Raw genomic sequence first — 21,194 nt, forward strand, 5'->3', positions numbered from 1 at the left:
CGTAGTCATACACTTTACTCATCGTTAGAAATAAGGGCTTGCCTGCCTAACCTCAGATCAAGTGGTTTTCAGGACACAAATCACCATGTTTGTCATAACCAAGGAAAAGCCTTTATTGAAACAATACTGCAATCAACAAATACTGAATGAAATTAAACTAAAATGTACAACAAAGTACATTAACTAAAAAGGCTTTTATAAACAAGGAATAGGTTTGGTTCCATTTAATGTTTACACTGTTCCCTCTACTTTGCTAACCACACCCTTCCCCCACACGACATCCATCTTGTGCAAGTGAGCCTTGAAGGACTTGGAGAATGTGCTCTTGACGATATGCATGGGGACAGACTTGCCACTGAGGTAAACCTTGTTCAGGCACTCAGGGAGCCAGGGCTCTGAGCTCGGTGGCTTACCTACTCTCTCTGTCAAAGTGGTAGCATAGGAGAAAATGTAGCCCGTCATGAATGCGTCAAACCCTGCCCGGTGGGTACCTCCCTCCAGCTTCTTCCTCTGGGACTCTTCTTTCTTTGCATCCGGTGTGGCCAGAGGCTGTGGCTCTGACACTCCATTTCTTTCCACCTCTTCTTTGTCAGTCTTCATTTCCTCATCTATAGACACAGCCTGTGGCTCTCTGACTCCGTTGCCTTCCTCCACCTTAGTCTTCATTTTCTCATCGCTCTCTGGCCCCTGTGCCTGAGCCCCATCTACCAGCTCTGTGACAGGGGGAGGTTTGGTGTCTTTGTCAGGGATCATCTGGTCCTGCTTTAACTCCATATGGGGCTGCTTGCTCTCGGGGGCACCTTCAACTTTGCCCTGAGAAGAGGTCTTTCTTTTCCTCTTCCGTTTCTTTTTCTTTTCATCGTGCTGGATTATAAGGTCAGTGTCATGTGACAAGGGACACTGTGACCCATTGGGGCACCAACCATAAGCCTGGCAAATACAGAAAACACAAGCTAAGTGGTAAACATGGTACTGATTACTGCATTACCATTAGAAAAATAGTCCATGAAATACCCCAGTGCTGATTATCCCGGCAGACATTTTAGGGATCCTTTGAAACAGAACCTAGTTTATGAGAAGTGATGTACTACTACTTACAGAAAAGCGCTGGCAGACATTGAGCAGTCCATCCGGGCTAAACCCAGCAAGACAGGGCCTATAGTCCACATAGTTACTCAGGGGGCCTGAGTAGTTGCAGAACTCCAGGAACAGATGGCGTCCACCACCACCAGCCTCAATCGACTTGCTGTTGTCCAGTTTGCTGTGAAAAAAATGACCACAAATAACTTAAACTAGCTCTTGGAATGTGGTGCATATATAGTGCAGTGGGAAAGTATTCAGACCCCTTGACTTTTTCCACATTTTGTTAGGTTATTCTGTTCATTTTACCCTTGATCCTGACTAGTCTCCCAGTCCCTGCTGCTGAAAAACATTCCCACAGCATGATGCTGCCACCACCATGCTTCACCATAGGGATGGTGCCTGGTTTCCTCCAGATGTGACACTTGGCATTCAGGCCAGAGTTCAATCTTGGTTTCATCAGACCAGAGAATCTTTTTTCTCATGGTCAGAGTCCTTTAGGTGCCTTTTTGCAAACTAAGCGGGCTGTCATGTGCCTTTTACTGAGGAGTGGCTTCCGTCTGGCCAGTCAACCATAAAGGCCTGATTGGTGGAGTGCTGTAGAAATGGTTGTCCTTCTGGAAGGTTCTCCCATCTCCACAGAGGAACTCTGTCTGAGTGGTAATCGGGTTCTTGGTCACCTCTCGGAACAAGGCCCTTCTCCCCGATTGCTCAGTTTGGTCGGGCAGCCAGCTCTAGGAAGAGTCTTGGCGTTTCCAAACTTCTTCCATTTAAGAATGATGGAGGCCAGTGTTCTTGGGGACCTTCAATGCTGCAGAAATGTTTTGGTACCCTTCCCCAGATCTGTGCCTCGACACAATCCTGTCTCGGAGCTCTATGGACAATTCCTTTGACATCATGGCTTGGTTTTTGCTCTGACATGCACTGTCAAATCAAATTCTATTTTGTCACATGCACCGAATACAACCAGTGTAGACCTTACCGTGGGACCTTATAGTCAGGTGTGTGCCTTTCCATATCATGTCCAATCAATTGAATTTACCAAAAGGTGTACTCCAAGTTGTAGAAACGTCTCAAGGATGATCAATGGAAACACACCTGAGCTCAATTTCGAGTCTCATAGCAAAGGATCTGAATGTTTATGGAAATAAGATACCTGTTTTTAATACATTTGCAAACATTTCTAAAAACTTGTTTTCACTTTGTCATTATGGCATAGTGTGAGATTGATCAGGAAAACATTTAATTTAATCCATTCTAGAATAAGGCTGTAACGTAACAAAATGTGGAAGAAGTCAAGGGGTCAGGAATACTTTCAGAATGCACTGTACGAATCAAAATGTAGTGGCAAACAGCACTGATATACTACCACAGCTTTATGGTCAGATTGAATTTAGGCCTTAGTCTATCAGATCAAGCGTTAACTGGCAATAGCAGACACCTGCATAGTGGATGTTTTGGCTCAGTCAAAATCCGTGAGCAGCTGCTCTTGCAGTCATTGTCTCAAAGCCACTCCCGTTAGAAGTTCAGAACGAGAAAGTATAGGCTATATAGAAATAATTACAATCAAATTGAAAAATCAGTAAATAATGCAGATTTCTATCAGCCTAATCTAGGTGTACATTACATATCAAGTCCCAGCATTCAAACTTGTAAACAAGGCTGCATGGGGATTTTTGTTAATGCGACTACGTGCAGCCAATGGCAATGTCCGCTTTAGGTATAATGCCGGGAGCCACTTGTGGATTTGTGCGCTCTAACGCATTTTCACTTCCGACATGTCAAAACAATCGCTATGCGGATGTGATTGAATAAGAGCCCTGAATATATTAGTATTTACTATACTAACCACTTCTTGTAGGCATACTCCAGGTAAGAGGCAGCAAAGCGCAGCTCATACTCTGTAGCATACTTGGTGTCATAGATCCCAGCAGGGAACATCTGGGACAAATCAGCAGTGAAAGTGCCTAGTTTATCAGGCAGTTGGGCATAGAAGCACTGATAAAGGAACACCATGTCAATCAAGCCATTGTGCAGCACCAAAGGCTTGCGAGCCCGTAGGAGTTCCACAAACAGCATCCTTATGTTCATTCCATGGGCATCCACTCCCTGGATACAAGAAAGGAATAGAACACTGGATCACTTCACCACTTAAAGGTAACAATTAGGAATAGTCCACAAAATAAAAGCTGCGGCCTAGTAGCGTTTAAATGTGTGCATTTGTCTCTGTGGATCTCAGGGATTAACAACAAAATCTTGATCTCACCCTGTCATTGCCCCTGAGATAAGGGACACCTTCAGCATATTGTTTGTTGAAGTCAAATCCATGTTGCACCAGGAACTGCACGGACTGTGGCTCAATTACGTACTCCTCACTGCAGAGCAATGTCAGGTTGTACACCTGCACAAGGTACGTATCATCATCCTGGAAAGAGATAAGACATCAATTAATGTCAAACTGTATATTTAGCTTTCTGAATGTCAATGTGCAAAGGAGACCTTTACCTTGTTTTCAAGTTTCTTATAACAAGCAAACCCAAGGGAGAGAACGGAGCGTGTGCGAGCTGCATTGCATATGGCTTTGTAACGGTCCTCTATGCATCTTTAAATTAAAACAGAGACAGATCCAATGTAGCACTTGAGATTGAGATACAATCGTGAAAGTACATTACATAATGAGAAATCCAGATTAAACTTCAATTAATAAACAGCCATACTCACTCTGCCAGCAAAGCTTTTCTATTTCCAAGGCCACTCAATTCCTGAAACAAAACATGCAGACAGACATAATTACATTATTAGTGTCAATGGACCTACATAAAGGTTGTTGGGCCCATATAATTACTTATAGAAGACCATGTGCGTAGCTAGTTACTTCGGTCTACTAAACTCGCTCTAATTTGATGCGACACTTACCGTATCCAGTGCAATGAAGGAGGCCGTCTTGATTGCAAGGACCATAGTAGGCCACAGTTCTTTGAAATTATCATTCTGCACATCAATAACAGGGACTACCATGGAGGATGTCATAGCTACCTGGTTAATATTTGAGCACAACCAAAATGTTCAACGTCTGTAGCCTACCGTTAGCTAGATAGCTAAGCTAATGTTAACTAGCTAGCTGAAGACAGTGGGATCGAGTGACTAGACTTATTGAATGGCCGGGGAGCTCATTGCATGGTGTTTTCGGTTGTCCAATGAAAGCGTTCTGTTTACTAGTATACGATATTCTTCACGATGTCCCAGTTGGGAAGATCCAAATTCACGGAGAAAATGAAGCGTAGCTTAAACTGCAAATATTCTAACGTGGTCTGAATAGGCCCTCTCAGATTCCGTCAACACACAAAGGACCACAGTAGCCGTGGACCGTTTTTGTTGTTGAAAATATTTGTTTTATCTTTCTGTAATCACTTAATTTTCAATATGGGGACAATTTCGACTAAATATATATGGTGTCTTTTCTTAGTCACCATAATTCGAATTTTAATGCGTGAGATGTTGTATTTACTTCTCTTGAATAAATATTTGAAGCAGGCAGTTACTTGGATAGCGCATACCGGTGACGTCAGCAAACAACCGTTGGGGCAGGTGCGCCATTTTGGCTCAAACAGTCGGAATTTACTTTCTTTGCAATTTAATATTTTTTGGCATGCTGCGAACATCGCTTAATCTTTTTGTTAATGGTTGGGATGAGATCATGGTTCACCACATTCTGTATTTGGTGTTTTCATGGTTCACCACATTCTGTATTTGGTGTTTTGTTTCCTATGAGAACAAGTGTAACGTTCTGGTAGCATTAGCCTCACCAAGCTACATGCTAGTTAGCTGTGTCGTTCGAATGCATTGCCAACAACACTTGCTGATGGTTAGCTTGCTAACTACATTGAGCTGTTTTGACTTGTTAGCTTGCTAGATATGGGTGGGTGCTCCGCTCCAAATTGCTCAAACTCAACAAGCATTGGGAAGCAACTGTTTCGTTTTCCAAAAGAGCCTATACGTAAGAAGAAATGGCTTGTAAACTGCAGGCGTAATTTTCTACCAACTCCACATTCCAGACTGTGTCAGGCAAGTTTTTAATGGGTGGCTAACATTACTGGCTAGCTAGCTAGGTCCATCAGTGAACAGTTTCCTAACTCCAAATTAGGACAAAACATGTTGACAAGTTTGCCTACACATTTAATATCATAACGTTATTAGTTGATTTTTAGTGCAATTTAATGCACCAAGAGAAAATACATCGATATGTAGCCAGCTATCATACAGCTATGTCTTCTTGCAGGACCATTTTGAGCTGAGTCAGTTTGAAGAAATCGCCAGGTCGCCAGCAGGGGGAAAGAAGCTGAAACCAAATGCCATCCCCACTCTTTTCAATGTGCGAGATCCACCTTATCCCGTAACCCCACAGATAGTGCTACCACTCAAGCCAGAGCCAGGTAACTTAACTTTTTATTTATTTCTCAATCACATTAACATATGTCAAATTAAATATTGATAGATTACCAGATAGCACACAATTGTCAGATAGAAGCCTAATGCAAATGTTGGTCCTGTTGATCTAACACGGAACTGTTCATTCCTGATCGTAACAGTGGATCAAATGACTGAGTCAAATGTGTTGTTAATGCTCTGTCTATCTAGTGGAGAGGGATCTCAATGTGGGGGATCATGGCTACGCACGACGGCAAACAACTCTGGGCACGGAGGAAGATGATGCTGATGAACTACACAAGGCAGAGGAACGTCCCTGCATCCATTGTCAACATTACAGAACACTGCTGGAACAACAAATGCAACACACAGCCAGATTACAGAAAGAGGTGTGGTGCTAGCTATTTTTTTTTTCTCAACAATTTCAAACTATTGCCTCATATTAGATAAAACAACTTTCTCCATTCAAACTTTTTCAGTGGAAGTTATTGTTATGCGCAATTATGCAATGGACCCTTCAATCTTTGTCATTAGAAGGATTTTACAGGTAAGAACAACAACATTTTGTGAAAATCTTGTAAAAGACAACACTTCAACGTGTATGTTCTCTTTTGTGTAGGTAGAGGAAATGAAAAAGCGGATGTTCAGACTGGACAGAATAGAGAGGGGCCTTCAGACATTTCTGTATGAAGACCAGATCCGCGCCCTGACACTGACCAAGCGTTCCCGGAGAGCTGTGTGGTCCCACGAGACAGTGCTGAAGGCCCGTAAGATCCGATGTGCGGTCGGTGGCAAGGGTTATGAATTCCTCCGGGAGTTAGGCTACCCCCTGCCCTCTTATAGAACTTTATGCAACCGCCTGGATAACAAAATCATGGTGACGACAGCCATGGGGTGTGATGAGCTGGCAGATCTAGGTCTAGGAATCATATCCACATGTGATAGTCCAGAGGGAGATGGGGACGATGAGGCTTTCATTGGAGTGATCTCATGAAAGAGAGATTTTAAATTAATTTATTTCAATGTGTTTCATTTTGGAAGAATGCAATGCAAAATTGCAGGACAATGTAGCAAAGACTGACTGTATGACAGCTAGTAGGCATATGTGGTGAAGAAAATGTGGAAGCATATGCACAATGGGAGATGTGTGTGTTAATGCAGGGGTGTCAAACATACAGCCCGGGGGGTTTGAGGGGGAAAAAAGTATATTTAAAAAAAATTGTTGGGGGGAACAAACTGACTATACTTTAAAATGACTACAACCAATTTTAAATTATTATAAAGGACCTTTACATTCATACAGTTTTATGACTGTCTAACTCGCTAATAAAAAAAAACAAATGAAAGCTCGGTAGTTAGGGAGCATTGAAAATTCCAAAAATGATGGATTGAGGACTATGTTAGCAAATTTTGACGCTATATCAAATTTTCAGTGCGGCCCACCAGGCCATGATGAAGACCGGCTGTGGCTCCCAGGACAATATGAGAAACCAAGTCCAAAACCAAGAACACGTCTTGAAGGAATACTTCGGGACACAGAGACATACAAATGGTATCCACAAGTTCATCAGACTATGGGGAAGTAGATAAAGGGCATCATTGCTTTAAAGGGATACTTTAGAATTTGGCATTCTTGGTTTTGGACTTGGTTTCACATAAGTGGTTTTCAGAATGGTTTACTTATGCTAAAGAATTAGGTGTTTATTTTGGGAAGGAAACATTAGCTCCATCAAAACAATAAAGAGCAGCAGTCATCTGCCTAATGCTTTTAAGCTGCAATATCAAGCCACCTTTTTGTGCTCAATATGGGGCCATAATTCAGAAGCTAATCATTTGCTGTATTGCAGATGGCCTTTTATTTTTATTGCTGAGAATGTTTGACAAATACTAAGGAAGAGCAGAATTCTAACCACTGTTTGCAGAGTTTTTATTTGCCCCCCCCCCCAATTGTCACTTATGTTAAGTGGACAAAATAGAGGAGTAGGTTGTATTTTGTCATGGGAATCAGTTTAGCTGCATTTGGAAACTGCAGTGCAGTATACAGCCTTTGGAGAACAGTGGTACCTGCATTGTATACTGGCTGCGTCCCCTGAACTCAGGCTAAATAACCTAAGGCTTATTTTGTTACAATCACTAATGGGATATTTGCTAGAAAGCAGAACCTCTTGGTGAGAGGGGGTTTGTAGACAACATACTAAAGGGGCAGGCGAGCATACCCTGATTGATCAAAACAACGCTACTGTAGAAGAACAATAAATACATATTTTAATTAGGCTGCTTGTGGCTTTATTTTTTGGGGTGTTGAAGTATTCACATTTATCACTCCAATAAAGGGTGAAACATTATTTTGCACAGGAGGCAATACCTTACTCATAGTACTGTAATGACTAGATTCTATGAAACTGATTCATGTTACAGGAACTATAGTGCATTTGGAAAGTATTCATACTCCTTCACTTTTACCACATTATGTTACGTTACAGCCTTGTTTTAAAATGGATAAAATAAAACATTTTCCTCATCAATACCCCATAATGACAAAGCGAAAACAGGTTTTTAGAAATGTTTGCAAATCTATAAAAAAATTAAACAAAATACCTTATTTACAACTATTCAGACCCTTTGCTATGAGACTCGAAAGCTTAAAAACAGCAGTGTAACACTATTGGTTAGTTGTGTCAGGCAGAAGAGAGCCTCAACGAGGTCAGTCCAGTTATGTCATCCAGTCGTTTATTTTAATTGCATACTGTATTTAGCAGAGACTATAGCTATTTTCCTTGCTAGAGATGCATTCGAAGATTTGCAATGAGAATCAAATCTGAAAATGAACTTCTGACATTGCCCTCTCTCTCCTGGAACTCTTTTTAGGTGAGGTTGGGAGAAGATGATGCAGGGTCTCTTTACTCTGAGGCTGTGTGCTGCTCTGCCAGGGCTCCTATGGGCATCGCCTCTGTTAGTAGAAGGGGACACTGATGCCTCCAAGATCTGCAAGCCGGCACCGCGCTGGGAGATCAAGGGCCATGGGGCCCCCATGAAGGGGCTGCTGGGAAATGTAGTCGTTCTGGCTCTACTGAAAGCCAGCTGACACTTCTGCCTCACACAGGCCTCCAAGTAAGAGAGAAGTCTTCAGAATCTGCCTGGCATAATTACCGTGGACCTACTGTAACATACTGTTATTATACCACTGTGGAAAAATCATAATGATGTGGTAATGTATTTTCAAACAAATTGATGTTGATGAAATGCTGCCCGTGATCCATTTCAGAAAGTTGTTAAGAGCAGCCTACCCAAATATACAATATCCAAATGATGATAGAATGGGGAGGAGTAAATATCGGCATCTGTATCACGTTTGCCCAATCTTTGTCCTGCTGAATAGACTAGAAGGCCTGCATGACAACCTGACAGACGTGTCTTTCCTCATTGTGAATGAGCAGGAGGTCCAGTCCTGAGCCATGTATTGTGAACTGAAGAGGAGCCCCCCCCCCCCCCCCCCCCGGGCATCCCTGTCTACCAACAGGCCCAGCTATATGGAAACAAGGACGACTTCCTGGTATATGACAGGTAAGGGAATGAAACACTGCCACTACATCGCTCTCCAACCAAGGTGCAGGGATTGAGGAGCAAAAACCCTGATGAAGGCTTAGGGCCGAAATGCCTTGGTTTTACTTCAAACAATAAAGAAGCACTTTTATAAACTTCCACTGTCCTCCAAGAGTTGCTGAATAACCTCTTCACTTCAATACGACAGGTAAGAGCCATCACAGAGGGGTCCTTCTGTGGGACAGCCCAAGTCCAAATACTGTCATGTCATTTCTCAGAATTATAAATGTTCCATGAATAAGGAATGGGCTTGTATTGATTGAAGGCAACATGTCAGCACTAATCTAAAGCTTACCACTGCTCTTTGACTTTAATGGTATGAAGTGTCTGTCAGGTTTAAATGAGATATTTTCTATCTACAGAGATCTTTGTAATTGGTGTGACACCTCATTCATGTGGCCGTGGATCTCTCTCCTCTCGCTGATAGATGTGGGAGACTGACGTGCCACATAGTCCTGCCCTACAGCTTCCTCCACTACCCCAATATAGATGCAGCTGTCAGAGCCACTTACCACAAGGACATCTATGGCAACTGCACCATGAGTGAAAGCACACTTCTAAAGGGAATTACAGACATTTTCATTTCTGTCTGGCTCGTCATTAGAAAACACTGTCTGTCTGCTGTAGTGGCCCCATTGGAATAGAATGTCTAGAACAGGAACACCCCTACCTATAATGGGAACTGATTCTGAATAATAATGAGATCGCTCTGCTGCTCTCCCAGGTGATGTCTTTTTAGCTCGTACCTATTTTGTTAACTTTAGTGTGTTCTACTGTTACGCAGGAATCCAAATGGAGTTACTCAGCTGGGTGGAACAGCAGACAGCGGAACGAGTCTCTGAGCAGCGTAGGAATGGCTGTTAACGAGACAAACACTACAGTGAGGCAGATTGAAGTCGCTACTGTCAGCAACCCAGTTCCAGATGTTGTCTGAGGGGGGTGGTAACATGCCAAACATACATCACCAGCAGCATCGTCAGCACCACCACCACCATGGGTCAGACACCGATAAACAGGACTCCTATTGACATCATCTGTGTAGTTGCTGAGACGAGTAAGTAGTTAGCATGGTGGTGGGGGCTTGTGTCAGTGACTTGACTGTCTGATAAATAGTTTTGTGTGAATTCAGTTCGATTTTGTCTGTGCCTGTCAATTGTATCTGATAAAGCAAACCTGTACAGTAAACTGGAGTCATTTGGCCCTTGGAATACAGTCCCTACATGTGGTCGGGTGACATGTTCTACTCTCTGCTATGAAGTCTGCAGGGCAAACCTTACTGAGGTGTCTGTAGACTGATGCTGTGCTGAGGAAAACGGGACTGACAGTCACTGAACCCATGCAGGGCAGTGTGCTGGACTTCAGGGTATACTTAGGCATCCAAAATGTAGGTTCCAGGTTGTTCCATGGTCAGATACGGGTTATTCACAAGCATGTAGCCTAAGCCTACTATGTTCTATATAACTCATCTAAATGCACAATTAAAAGTATGATTATGATGATGTATGAATGTTATCAAAATAAGTTGAATATGTTCTGTTCCTATGTTCATAAAGGGTGGACTTATTTTGCTTGTCTTCAGTTACTGTCAGTGGATACAGTGAGGAAACCTAATATGAATACATCACCAGCATAAAGTGACATAAAACAGGCACCAAGGACAGACAGTGGGGAGGGGGCAGCCAGAAGTAGGGAATTCCAAATGCTGTTTGAGAAAATGGGTCTAGTCTGACCTCAAACTGAGGAACAACTCAGCTGCTCTATTACTGATGTCCCAGAGAAGAGAGGTTGGTGACCTGCATTCCCAGTTGAATGAGTCTTACCTTGCTCCTAATGATCTGTGAGCCATAGATTATAAATTAGCAGCAGGGCTACATCTCAGTGTCAGTAGTTTCACCTTTATGTCAACTAATGAATTTCCCAAATAATAGGACAATATTACTGTTCATGTTTGGGCTTTGGCCAATATCTAATCTATTCACCATTCTTTAAAACCCTTAATTTTTTTCAAGTTAAATAACCGCTCACAAGTGTGCAAGGCATTAAATAGATAGGCTAAAACACCATGCGCGGCAGATGGATGACTTTATTGCCCCGCGGGGTGATGGTACGCGATAACTCAGGTCAGATATCATCGTCATCACTGGGAGAATGGCGCGCTGGACGGCAGACAAATTCAACAATGTCCATGCCATGGTTCGGTGGTCTGCGACCTTCAGATCAGCAATTTGTGCAAACCGGTCGATGAGTGCAGGCTACGAAGTAAGTTCTATTCAGTTTGCACCGGAATATAGAGTATTAGAGCCTATAAGAAATGACTGTCGTATGACAAAATAATTTGTCATTTCTAAAGCTGTGTTAATTTTAAAATGAATGCCCCTCTAGTCTAGACTCCAGAGGTATAGCCAAGGGAAATGCCTTCATCATCACCACTATTTATGCCAACAACACCTTGTTATTTGATATAGGGCTGTGTTACTCTTCTGTGAAAGAAATCTTCATAGAAAGTGTATGTTAAATCTTTTGTAGGCGACAGGGAATTAAAACGAAAGGTTAGAGGTTGAATAAGTGGTTGTGTAAGGGATTTTCTAAATCCTCCTGAAGCAAGAAGCTAAACCTACTTTAGTTTATCCAGCCGGCCAACTGACTTGAGTAGACTATCAACAAAACGGCTGCCATGCTTCAGTGGATCTTTTATAAGTAGCTGTCAGATATTTCTGTGCAGGTTTTACAATTGTGTCCCATTCCATAATTTACCAATCTGACGTTAGATGGCAGTACTGTCTTGTGCATAGACATTTCCATATGAGGAACGGTATATGAGTGGTGAAATGAGGAGTCATTGAAGTTTCATTAGTCAGGATTGAGTTTATATAATGTAAATTGGTAACTGAATATAACTAATCACATAATGCATTTTTGCAGCGTTTAGGTATGGCCACAACATGGCAGAAAATCCAACTGTTCTACCAATGAGTGCTAGAGAATGGAGGTAACTAAGTCTTCTTCTGTGCTTCTAAGACCAGACACGGTGCTCACTGAAGTTCTCAGTACAATACCAATTTCTTAGACTATAGTATTGCTGTCTCTATGTCCTTCACCTGTGCCAATCACCTGCATCCTCATGTGCTACTTGCTCCTCAAATCCCCGAGCTGACAAGGTACAATCTGTCGTTCTGCCCCTGAACAGGCAGTGAACCCACGGTTCCCAGGCCGTCATTGAACATAAGAATTTGTTCTTAACTGACTTGCCTAGTTAAATAAAGGTAAAATAAAAAACTACTAGTGGGCCCCAAGCTGATGGCACAGACAGCCAGTCAACCTCAGCCTGTGCTCATCGTTTCCAACTTTGCCATGGTCTGCCTGTCTGCCTGCATGTTCTATGAGGTATGGAAACAAGGGAACGCATGGACAACTTGTAGCTATTTTACCCATCTTGGATGCTTTAGATCTATTGTACACAGTACCTATCTATATACTTGTTATATACTCTATGTGTAAATATGTGATGATGATGATTAGCTATTTTTCTACCTGTAAACGTATGGTATTGTAACATATTTTTCTTCCTTTTTTTATTTTATAATTGGATTGTTTATTTATTCACAGGTTCACAAATAATATTATAAATCAAATATAATTTTAATGGTCACATACACGTGGTTAGCAGATGTTTTTGCGAGTGTAGCGAAATGCTTGGGCTTCTAGTTCCGACTAGAAGTGCATTAATATCTAACAAGTAATCTAACAATTCCACAACAACTACCTAATACACACAAATCTAAGTAAAGGGATGGAATAAGAATATATACATATAAATATATGGATGAGCAATGACAGAGCGGCATAGGCAAGATGCAATAGATGGTATAAAATACAGTATATACATATGAGATAAGTAATGCAAGATATGTAAACATTATTAAAGTGACTAGTGATCCATTTATTAAAGTGGCCAATGATTTCAAGTCTATGTAGGCAGCAGCCTGTCTGTTAGTGATGGCTGTTTAACAGTCATATTATAGCTTCTTGTTCAACAGTTGCAACAAGGTTACTTAATATTGCTGCCTACAGCATGGTGTTTAAAGGTTTTGGCAATGTTTTCCACGGAAACTGCGCAGAAAAGTAGCCTATAATTAGATTTGTACTGTGCCCTTCGCCAATGAATCGCGTAATTGAAATCATACCTGTGCTATGGATCGTACATTTCTCACCCTCTTCCCAGGGAACAGTCTAAACTGGATGCTCAGGACATAAAAGTATTCTTTATTTTTGTTGTTGTTGAGCAAATATGTATTTGTTCAGTAATTTTTGGGGTTGGGGGGGTTACAGGTACATTATCCAATTAAAACGATACGTTTATAAACATGTACTTTAACTTTAACTCAAAAGAAAAATAAAAACACTTTTTCTTTCTTCCTCAGTTCACAGCGTCATCCTGGTTGGCAAACTAGGTTATTATGTCAGCCTGTGGACTACAGCACCAGCAGCTGGTTCTCAACTACCTGGTTAAATAAAGGTGAAATAAAACATTTGCTGGTGGTTTTACTCCTCCAAAGTCATCGAGCTCAGTGATATTGTAAGTACACTTACAATAAGCAAAAAAACGGTGTAAGCCGCACCACTTGGACTATATTTACATCTCTTCATTTTATGTGCTGTCTATGTGACTAATGTCTGTAAATGTAGCTAACTCCTGAGGATTTGTTTTCGGTATTTCTTGTCATATTCTTGTATAACTGTCATGATAATTAAACAAATATGACATGTCTCTTCCTGGTGTTCTTCATCCTGAGGAAGAAGAACAGTCACTTGACCTTCCTACATGTCTACCGCCACGGCACCATGATCTTGAACTGGTGGGCTGGGGTCAAGTGCGTGGCAGGAGTACGTCCCATTCACATCACTACAGCAGAGGCAGAGTTTCATTTACCCGGTGTTAGACACAGACAATAATCTCCTTTCTGTAACAGTATGACACTGCACCATCTATTTCTTGTATCTGCTTCCTGCTCGGTCTTGGTTTGAAAGAATGATTATGCTTTTCATACTTGTTCTTCTGGAGATATACAGTGCACACACCCACGCACTGAAATGCACCTGACATTTCAATGAGTCTGGAACACATGCAACGATACCCACAGTGTCCTTGGAACTGTTTCACACCCCTGCTATTTGAAAAAGACATTTGCCACGGTGAAAGCAGCGGTGATCAAACTAAACTAGCAAGGATTGGAACAGAATGGCAAAGATTAAGACAAGCTTTTGGCACTGAGATGCTCTATAATTTGTTTAAAATGGCGGTGAGTTTGCAGAAAACAGCTGGCAGTGCATCTTAGTGCAGCATTTGCCCTCTTGATTTAAAGATAGTAAACACAGCCTGGCTATTTTATTTTACATCGCGTGTCCTGACAGACAGATGGGCGGTTAGTCACACTTTGAGATTAAATCAAGACGTTGCTATTCAATTAAAGAACCCAGCTTTAGAAACAAGTTAAACAACTGACCTTGTATTAAAACAGTGAATAACTATAAACATACCACGGAATGAATAGCAAATTCTCTGGGTATTTTGTGTCTTCCTCCCTCCAGGAGGAGGGACTACATGGCCAAAAGTATGTGGACACCTGCTCGTCGAACTTCTCATTCTAAAATCATGGGCATTAATATGGAGTTGGTCCGCCCTTTGCTGCAATAACAGCCTCCACTCTTCTGGGAAGGCTGCTGTGGGGACTTGCTTCCATTCAGCCACAAGAGCATTAGTGAGATTGGGCACTGATGTTGGGCCTGGCTCACAGTCGCCGTTCCAATTCATCCCAAAGGGGTTCGATTGGGTTGAGGTCAGGCTCTATTCAGGCCAGTCAGGTTCTTCCACACTGATCTCGACAAACCATTTCTGTATGGACCTCACTTTGTCATGCTGTTTGGGGAAAGGCCCTTCCCCAAACTGTTGCCACAAAGTTGAAAGCACAGAATCGTCTAGAATGTCATTGTATGCTGTAGCGTTAAGATTTCCCTTCACTGGAACTAAGGGGCCTCGCCCAAACCATGAAAATCAGCCCCAGACTATTATTCCTCCTCCACCAAACTTTACTGTTGGCAGGTAGAGTTCTCCTGGAATCCGCCAAACCCAGATTTATCTGTCGGACTGCCAGATAGTGAAGCATGATTCATCACTCCAGAGAACGTGTTTCCACTGCTCCAGAGTCCAATGACAGTGAGCTTTACACCACTCCAGCCAACGTTTGCCATTGCGCATGGTGATCTTAGGCTTGTGTGCGGCTGCTCGGCCATCAAAACCCATTTCATGAAGCTCCAGACGAACAGTTCTTGTGCTGACGTTGCTTCCAGAGGCAGTTTGCAACTCGGTAGTGAGTGTTGCAACCGAGGAGAGGCGATTTTTACTCGCTACGCACTTCAGCACTTGGCGGTCCTGTTTTGTGAGCTTGTGTGGCCTACCACTTCGCAGCTGAGCCGTTGTTGCTCGTAGACGTTTCCACTTCACAATAACAGTGGCAGCTCTAGCAGGGCAATAATTTGATGAACTGGCTTGTTGGAAAGGTGGCATCCTATTAAGGTGCCACATTGAAAGTCACTGAGCTCTTCAGTACATGCCATTCTACTGCCAGTGTTTGTCTATGGAGATTGCATGGCGGTGTGCTCAATTTTATAGACCTGTTAGCAACGGGTGTGGCTGAAATAGCCAAATCCACTAATTTGAAGAGGTGTCCACATACACTACATGGCCAAAAGTATCTGTACTACGGGCTAGCAGCTCTAGGGCCTCACATGCAGAGATATCTTTGGTGGAAGCGCCAACTCACCTTCCTGCAGCTGGTGAGTAGAGTGGCCTTGATGCAGAGCCTCTGCTACAGTATGTCTGCCTCCCAAATGGCACCCTGTAACCTATTTTAGAGCACAAATTGTGCCCTAGGGGAATAGTGTACTATTTGTAAAAGCAGGGTTACCCAACCCTCTCCTCGTGCCTTAAAGTGCATTAACCTTCAGTGTTGTCAGGATGCTAGGCTAATTAGCCTGTGGATGATCTGGTCATTGGAAGAAGCCTTGTTAAAGGTCCAATGCAGCCATTTTTATCTCAATATCAAATAATTTCTGGGCAACAATTAAGTACCTACCTGTGATTGTTTTCAATTAAAATGGTAAAAAAAATAATAAATAATTGCTTCTTAGCAAAGAGCAATTTCTCAAGCAAGAGTTTTGCTAGGACTGTCAGTGGTTTGAGTTGGGTGGGGAACACTGAACATGAGGTTTTGAACTCTTTCTTATTGGTCTATTAACTAATTTTACAGCATGTTGATGTCACCATGGAAGGCCAAAACTCACTCCCACCAAAACAGGCTGAAATCTAGAGGCCAGTGTATTATTGATGTGCTAAGACAATAGGATAATATGTATTGAGCGTTAGTGCCAACTCATACTTTGCTTGTTAGTTTCCTGATTTGATCCTGATGTGGTTTATTGTACTCTTTCTATGGGCTCTACAACTGTATAGTTTCAATGTAGTCACACTAGAAGCCCACAGCTAAGCTTTCTTCTTATTGACACTGGTTATGTTGACACTCTATGACCCCAGCTCCACTTCCTCATAGTGACCATCTACACCAGCGCCAACCTGTTTGTTCACTGACTGTGAAACCTCTACCAGAGCTAGCTCACTAAGAACAGCAAACAGACATGAAAAGAATGCAGAGGCAAATGTTACACATTTTATGTCATTAATATTGTATTTTGTAAAAATATTGATCTATTTATTGACCAATCATGTTCAAGTAAAGCAGATCTCTATCTGTTGGATAAAAGCCTATGTTTCTGTTCCAACCTTCCCTCCCACCTGTGGGATAACAAACAAACACAGACACCCAGAGCAAGCCCTGTCCCGTTCCCTCCCAGCCCCCTTTTGGTCATCAGGGATGAAATCTCACTGGTGACTTTGCCAAATTGAAATAAACCCGAGCAGGCCTCCTGTGGCACTTAATTTGTTTTAGGAGTCGTTGGCTGGGAGGTTAGCCAATCGCCAGTCAGCAGGCAGCCTGAAACTGCCACCCTGAGCCACTCCCTCCTGGTCTCTGTTCTGTTAGGATTCCAAGTAACCCCCCTTCCTCACCCGTCACCCCCTGTCCCATCCGCCCCCCCGTTCCCCCAACATTCACGACAGTACACCAGGGGCCCAATATTAGATGCTCTATCATGACACATGGCGAGACCCAGATGCAGACACAGGAGGCAGATAGTTGGAGTCTAACAATATTTAATAATCCAATAGAGTAAGGCAAGAGAATGGTCTTGGACAGGCAAAAGGGTCAAAACCAGTTCAGAGTTCAAAAGGTACTGAAGGGCAAGCAGAATCAAGGGCAGGCAGGATGATCAGGCAGGCGGAAAAGTAGTCCATAGTCAGGCAGGGGTCAAAACCAGGAAGACTATCAAAAAGAGAATAGCAAAGGAGAATGAGAATAGCAAAGGAGAATGAGAAAAACACACTGGTTGACTTGACAAACATACAAGACGAACTGGCACAGAGAGACAGGAAACACAGGGATAAATACACTGGGGAAAATAAGCGACACTTGGAGGGGGTGGAGACAATCACAAGGACAGGTGAAACAGATCAGGGTGTGACATGCTCATCAATTGGCTTCACCGTCTTGTTGTCTTAGTTCTCTCTTTATGTAGTGTTGTGGTGTCTCTCTTGTCGTGATGTGTGTTTTGTCCTATATTTTTATTTTTAATCCCATCCCTGTCCCCGCAGGTGGCCTTTTGCCTTTTGTTAGAATTTGTTCTTAACTGACATGCCTAGTTAAATAAATGTACAAAACAAAATCAGCCCACCAATTTAAGGGGACTCACAGTCAGATGATTGGCCTACTCTTCGTCTAGAAGGCATGTTGTCGTTGCTTCTCAGCTGTTCCTGTTTCCAATGTCTATTTTAACCATTCTAATGTGGATGGCTCTGAGGGAGGTTTCCATCTTTTAAACTACTTGTGAACAGTTGCCCAGGGTTGGAAACTGATAGTGTCTGTCAGTGTAGGATCATCAATGACTGACTGTTCTAGTCTTCCATCCTGGTTAGGGCCAGTCCTAGCCTTTTGGGGTCCTTAAGCGAGATTTGGTTGGGGGGCAAAACATTTTAGTTGCACCCCTTTTGATGGCGGAGAGAAAACATTAACATTTTAAAGTACATTTTCTGCAATTCTACACACTTTGCCATGGGGCGTAGAGAAAATGTTGCCATTTTAAAGATTCAGAAGGTAAACAGGATAGTGGGTAAAAGCACAAGGCTGAACTTCTTCTCTGTTTTGGTGCTCTGGCTACCATGCTGTGAACAGCATGAAACGAACCCATGTACATGCGCAGAACAGTGTGTCACTTTGTGAGAGCGATGTCTTGCATCTCGCTCATCTCAATATCTGTGGTGCTGCTCGTGGCAACGACATTTTTCTGAGTCTACCTTTAAGGCAAGTTTTCTGCAATTCTACACGTAAAAGAAAAACTAGCAAATTCATTGCTAATTTACTGCAATTCTACACATTTTCCTATGGGGTGGAGATCATTTTCTGCTGTTTTAAGTCCAATTTCCTGAAATTCTACACATTTTGCCATGGCATGCCATGTTGATATTATATGTGAGTGAGAGTGAGTAACAAAATCAATGGGGGCCCCCTGGAGGTCAGGGCCCCTGGGCACGTCTCCTTTGTGCCCGGTCAGTAATTTGGCCATGATTACTACAAGTTTAGATAGTTGGCTAGACCAGTGTTTCCCAGCTCTGGTCCTCCAGTACCTCCAACAGTACATATTTTTGTTGTGTCCCTGGACAAGCACACCTGATTCTACTTGTCAACTAATCAAATAAACACCACTGCGAGGGGCGGCAGGTAGCCTAGTCGTTAGAGCGTTGGGCAAGCAACCGAAAGGTTGGTGGATCGAATCCCCGAGCTGACAAGGTAAAAATCAGTCGTTCTGCCCTTGAACAAGGCAGTTAACCCACTGTTCCCCGGTATGCCATCATTGTAAATAAGAATCTGTTCTTAACTGACTTGCCTAGTTAAATAAAATAATATAATTAAAATCAAGCCCTAGACAAGTGATATCAGGTGTTTTTGTCCAGGGCTACAACAAAAATTTGTGCTGTTGGGGGTACTGGAGGACCGGAGTTGGGAAACACTAGACTATAATCTAAAAAATGTTAGCTGAAATGGGCTAATTGACTGTCAGTGACTGACACAACAAGAGGAAAACTGCTAATGCACAACCACATATTGAAACTGCACCTTGTGTATGTATTCTACTATTCTAACTCTCAACAGTAAGCTGAGACCCAGACTGAACCCCCACCCACCCAAAACCTCCCGGGGCCGTCCCTGAACTTGGGAGTGTAACTCTCATTCTATCACCATTCATGGATGCTGGAAAACGACGTAGCTCAGTGCTCAGTCTGTTGTGTTGAATTGCATGCCAGATGTCTTAAAAAGCAGCTCAACAGAATTCACTGCGAGGACAATCGCACAGGCACTGTGACGTCTTTGGGACACGTGTCACGACCAAGGACAGAGGGGCTTTGTGGCCCCATGTAAAGTAACCAGTTGTAAATGTCTCTCATAGATACAGCTGTGTAGATTTACAGACCATATGCTGCTGGTGAGATGACCGTTGTTTTCCCCGCAAGTATGAGTGTCACATCTCATACCCCACAGCTGATTGCCAGAAGCACATTTGGACATGTTTTGTCACTGGAATCAGCTCTGTAGTATTGCTCTGGGGGCATGTGTCCTCTCCCAGAGATATTTGAGAGGAGCAATATATTGCTGTCGGTCTTCAATACCAGCCATCCAACACCACATGCCCATGGCTGTGCTGGTGCCACTGAGTTTACAGTCTGAAACAAACCCTTGAGTCTCCTTACACATTGTCTGTCTGTGCATTGTGTTGACGCAAATGGTAGATACATGATAGCTAGTACTTTCCACCACTCTCCTTTTAATCAGTTTGACACAGCTGACACTCCTCCTTGGCTCCCTAAGCCTGTTACATATTATCTGACAAGATGTCCTCTTGGAACTTGTCTTTTAATGTGACTTGTCTGGGAGAAGGCAGTGGTCTACAGCCGCAGTGATTTACAGCAGAGGCCACCCCTCCTTAACGTTCATCCACTGGCTGTCTTGTGCAATAAACAAGTGACAGGTTCCTGGGTGTGCAGTTAAATGTCACTTTCCCCGTGAGACGGGAGATGAAGGCCATCCTTTAATGCCACTGTCACTTTAAGTATCGACGGCTTCCTCTCCTGCTGCCGATTGATAAGGGGAATTGAAAGCGGATGAAAGCACATTACTTTGTGATGGAGAGAGCTTGGACGGAATGAGAATCTCTCCCCTAACTCCCTCCTCTGTTTCTCCCTCTCTTTGTTTGGCCCTTTCTTTAGTTTAGCATGTGACGGTTGTGACATATTAAGGGAGACATCTTACCTTCAGTGGCTGGTGCCAAATGACTTGTGATTGAGAAGGGGGTCATTTGAAAAATGTGTGTGCTGTCCTCAGCTGCTCTATGCTGGTCTACATTTACAGTGCCTTCGGAAAGTATTCATACCCCTTGACATATTCCACATTTTGTTGTGTTACAGTCTGAGTTCAAAATGCATTAAATACAATTTTTAAATGTCTCACCCATCTACACACAATACCCCATAATGACAAAGTGAACACGTTTCTAGAAGTTATTTTGCATATTTATTGAAAATGAAATGAAATACAGAAATATCTCATTTACATAAGTATTCACACCCCTTTTGCTATGACACTCCAAAATATGTATTTAATACATTTTGAATTCAGACTGTAACACAATGAAATGTGAAATAAGTCAAGGGGTATGAATACTTTCTGAAGGCACTGTAGGTATACTGTAAAACACACATAACTACGCTTCACATTTCAAAAACAACATTCATTATATTTGCTCAAATATGTTTGTTTACTAAAAATGCATCCGCTATGCACCGAAAAAGTCATATTTGTTGTACAAGCTAAAAGCCTAAATCTCAAACAAGATAAGAACTCGTATTCACAAGTCTCTCT

General features: G+C 42.5%; 2 protein-coding genes and 1 long non-coding RNA gene across 4 annotated transcripts; 2 read left to right on the top strand and 1 right to left on the bottom strand.

Moving 5' to 3' along the window:
- Positions 1-88: 88 nt before the first annotated feature.
- LOC106599369 (target of EGR1 protein 1) lies at positions 89-4,414 on the bottom strand. Its single transcript, XM_014190568.3, has 7 exons — positions 3,997-4,414; positions 3,802-3,842; positions 3,586-3,682; positions 3,347-3,505; positions 2,930-3,189; positions 1,099-1,261; positions 89-930 (listed from the first exon to the last, which is right to left on the bottom strand). Exons 1-7 carry the CDS (start codon positions 4,108-4,110, stop codon positions 232-234), a joined length of 1,533 nt encoding a protein of 510 aa, XP_014046043.3. The 5' UTR covers positions 4,111-4,414; the 3' UTR covers positions 89-231.
- A 124-nt stretch (positions 4,415-4,538) lies between these two features.
- Positions 4,539-10,675, top strand: LOC106599370 (uncharacterized). 2 transcript variants are annotated; one of them, XR_014391864.1, is made up of 7 exons: positions 4,539-5,145; positions 5,360-5,513; positions 5,719-5,897; positions 6,128-6,275; positions 8,377-8,619; positions 8,946-9,072; positions 9,474-10,675. XR_014391864.1 is itself a non-coding variant. In XM_082973382.1 (4 exons), exons 1-4 carry the CDS (start codon positions 4,996-4,998, stop codon positions 6,500-6,502), a joined length of 858 nt encoding a protein of 285 aa, XP_082829508.1. In that variant the 5' UTR covers positions 4,539-4,995; the 3' UTR covers positions 6,503-7,781. The 2 variants fall into 2 exon arrangements, 1 of the variants encoding a protein (XP_082829508.1); XM_082973382.1 differs by lacking the exons at positions 8,377-8,619; positions 8,946-9,072; positions 9,474-10,675 and having other exon boundaries at positions 6,128-7,781.
- Positions 10,676-11,076: 401 nt separating this feature from the next.
- Positions 11,077-13,879, top strand: LOC106599368 (uncharacterized). Its single transcript, XR_001327432.3, has 3 exons — positions 11,077-11,370; positions 12,034-12,100; positions 13,533-13,879. It is a non-coding gene; the product is annotated as an uncharacterized LOC106599368 (long non-coding RNA).
- The last annotated feature ends 7,315 nt before the right edge of the window (positions 13,880-21,194 follow it).

The sequence above is a fragment of the Salmo salar genome, chromosome 03 (assembly GCF_965601325.2).
Source record: "Salmo salar chromosome 03, fSalSal1, whole genome shotgun sequence".
Lineage (NCBI taxonomy): Eukaryota > Metazoa > Chordata > Actinopteri > Salmoniformes > Salmonidae > Salmo > Salmo salar.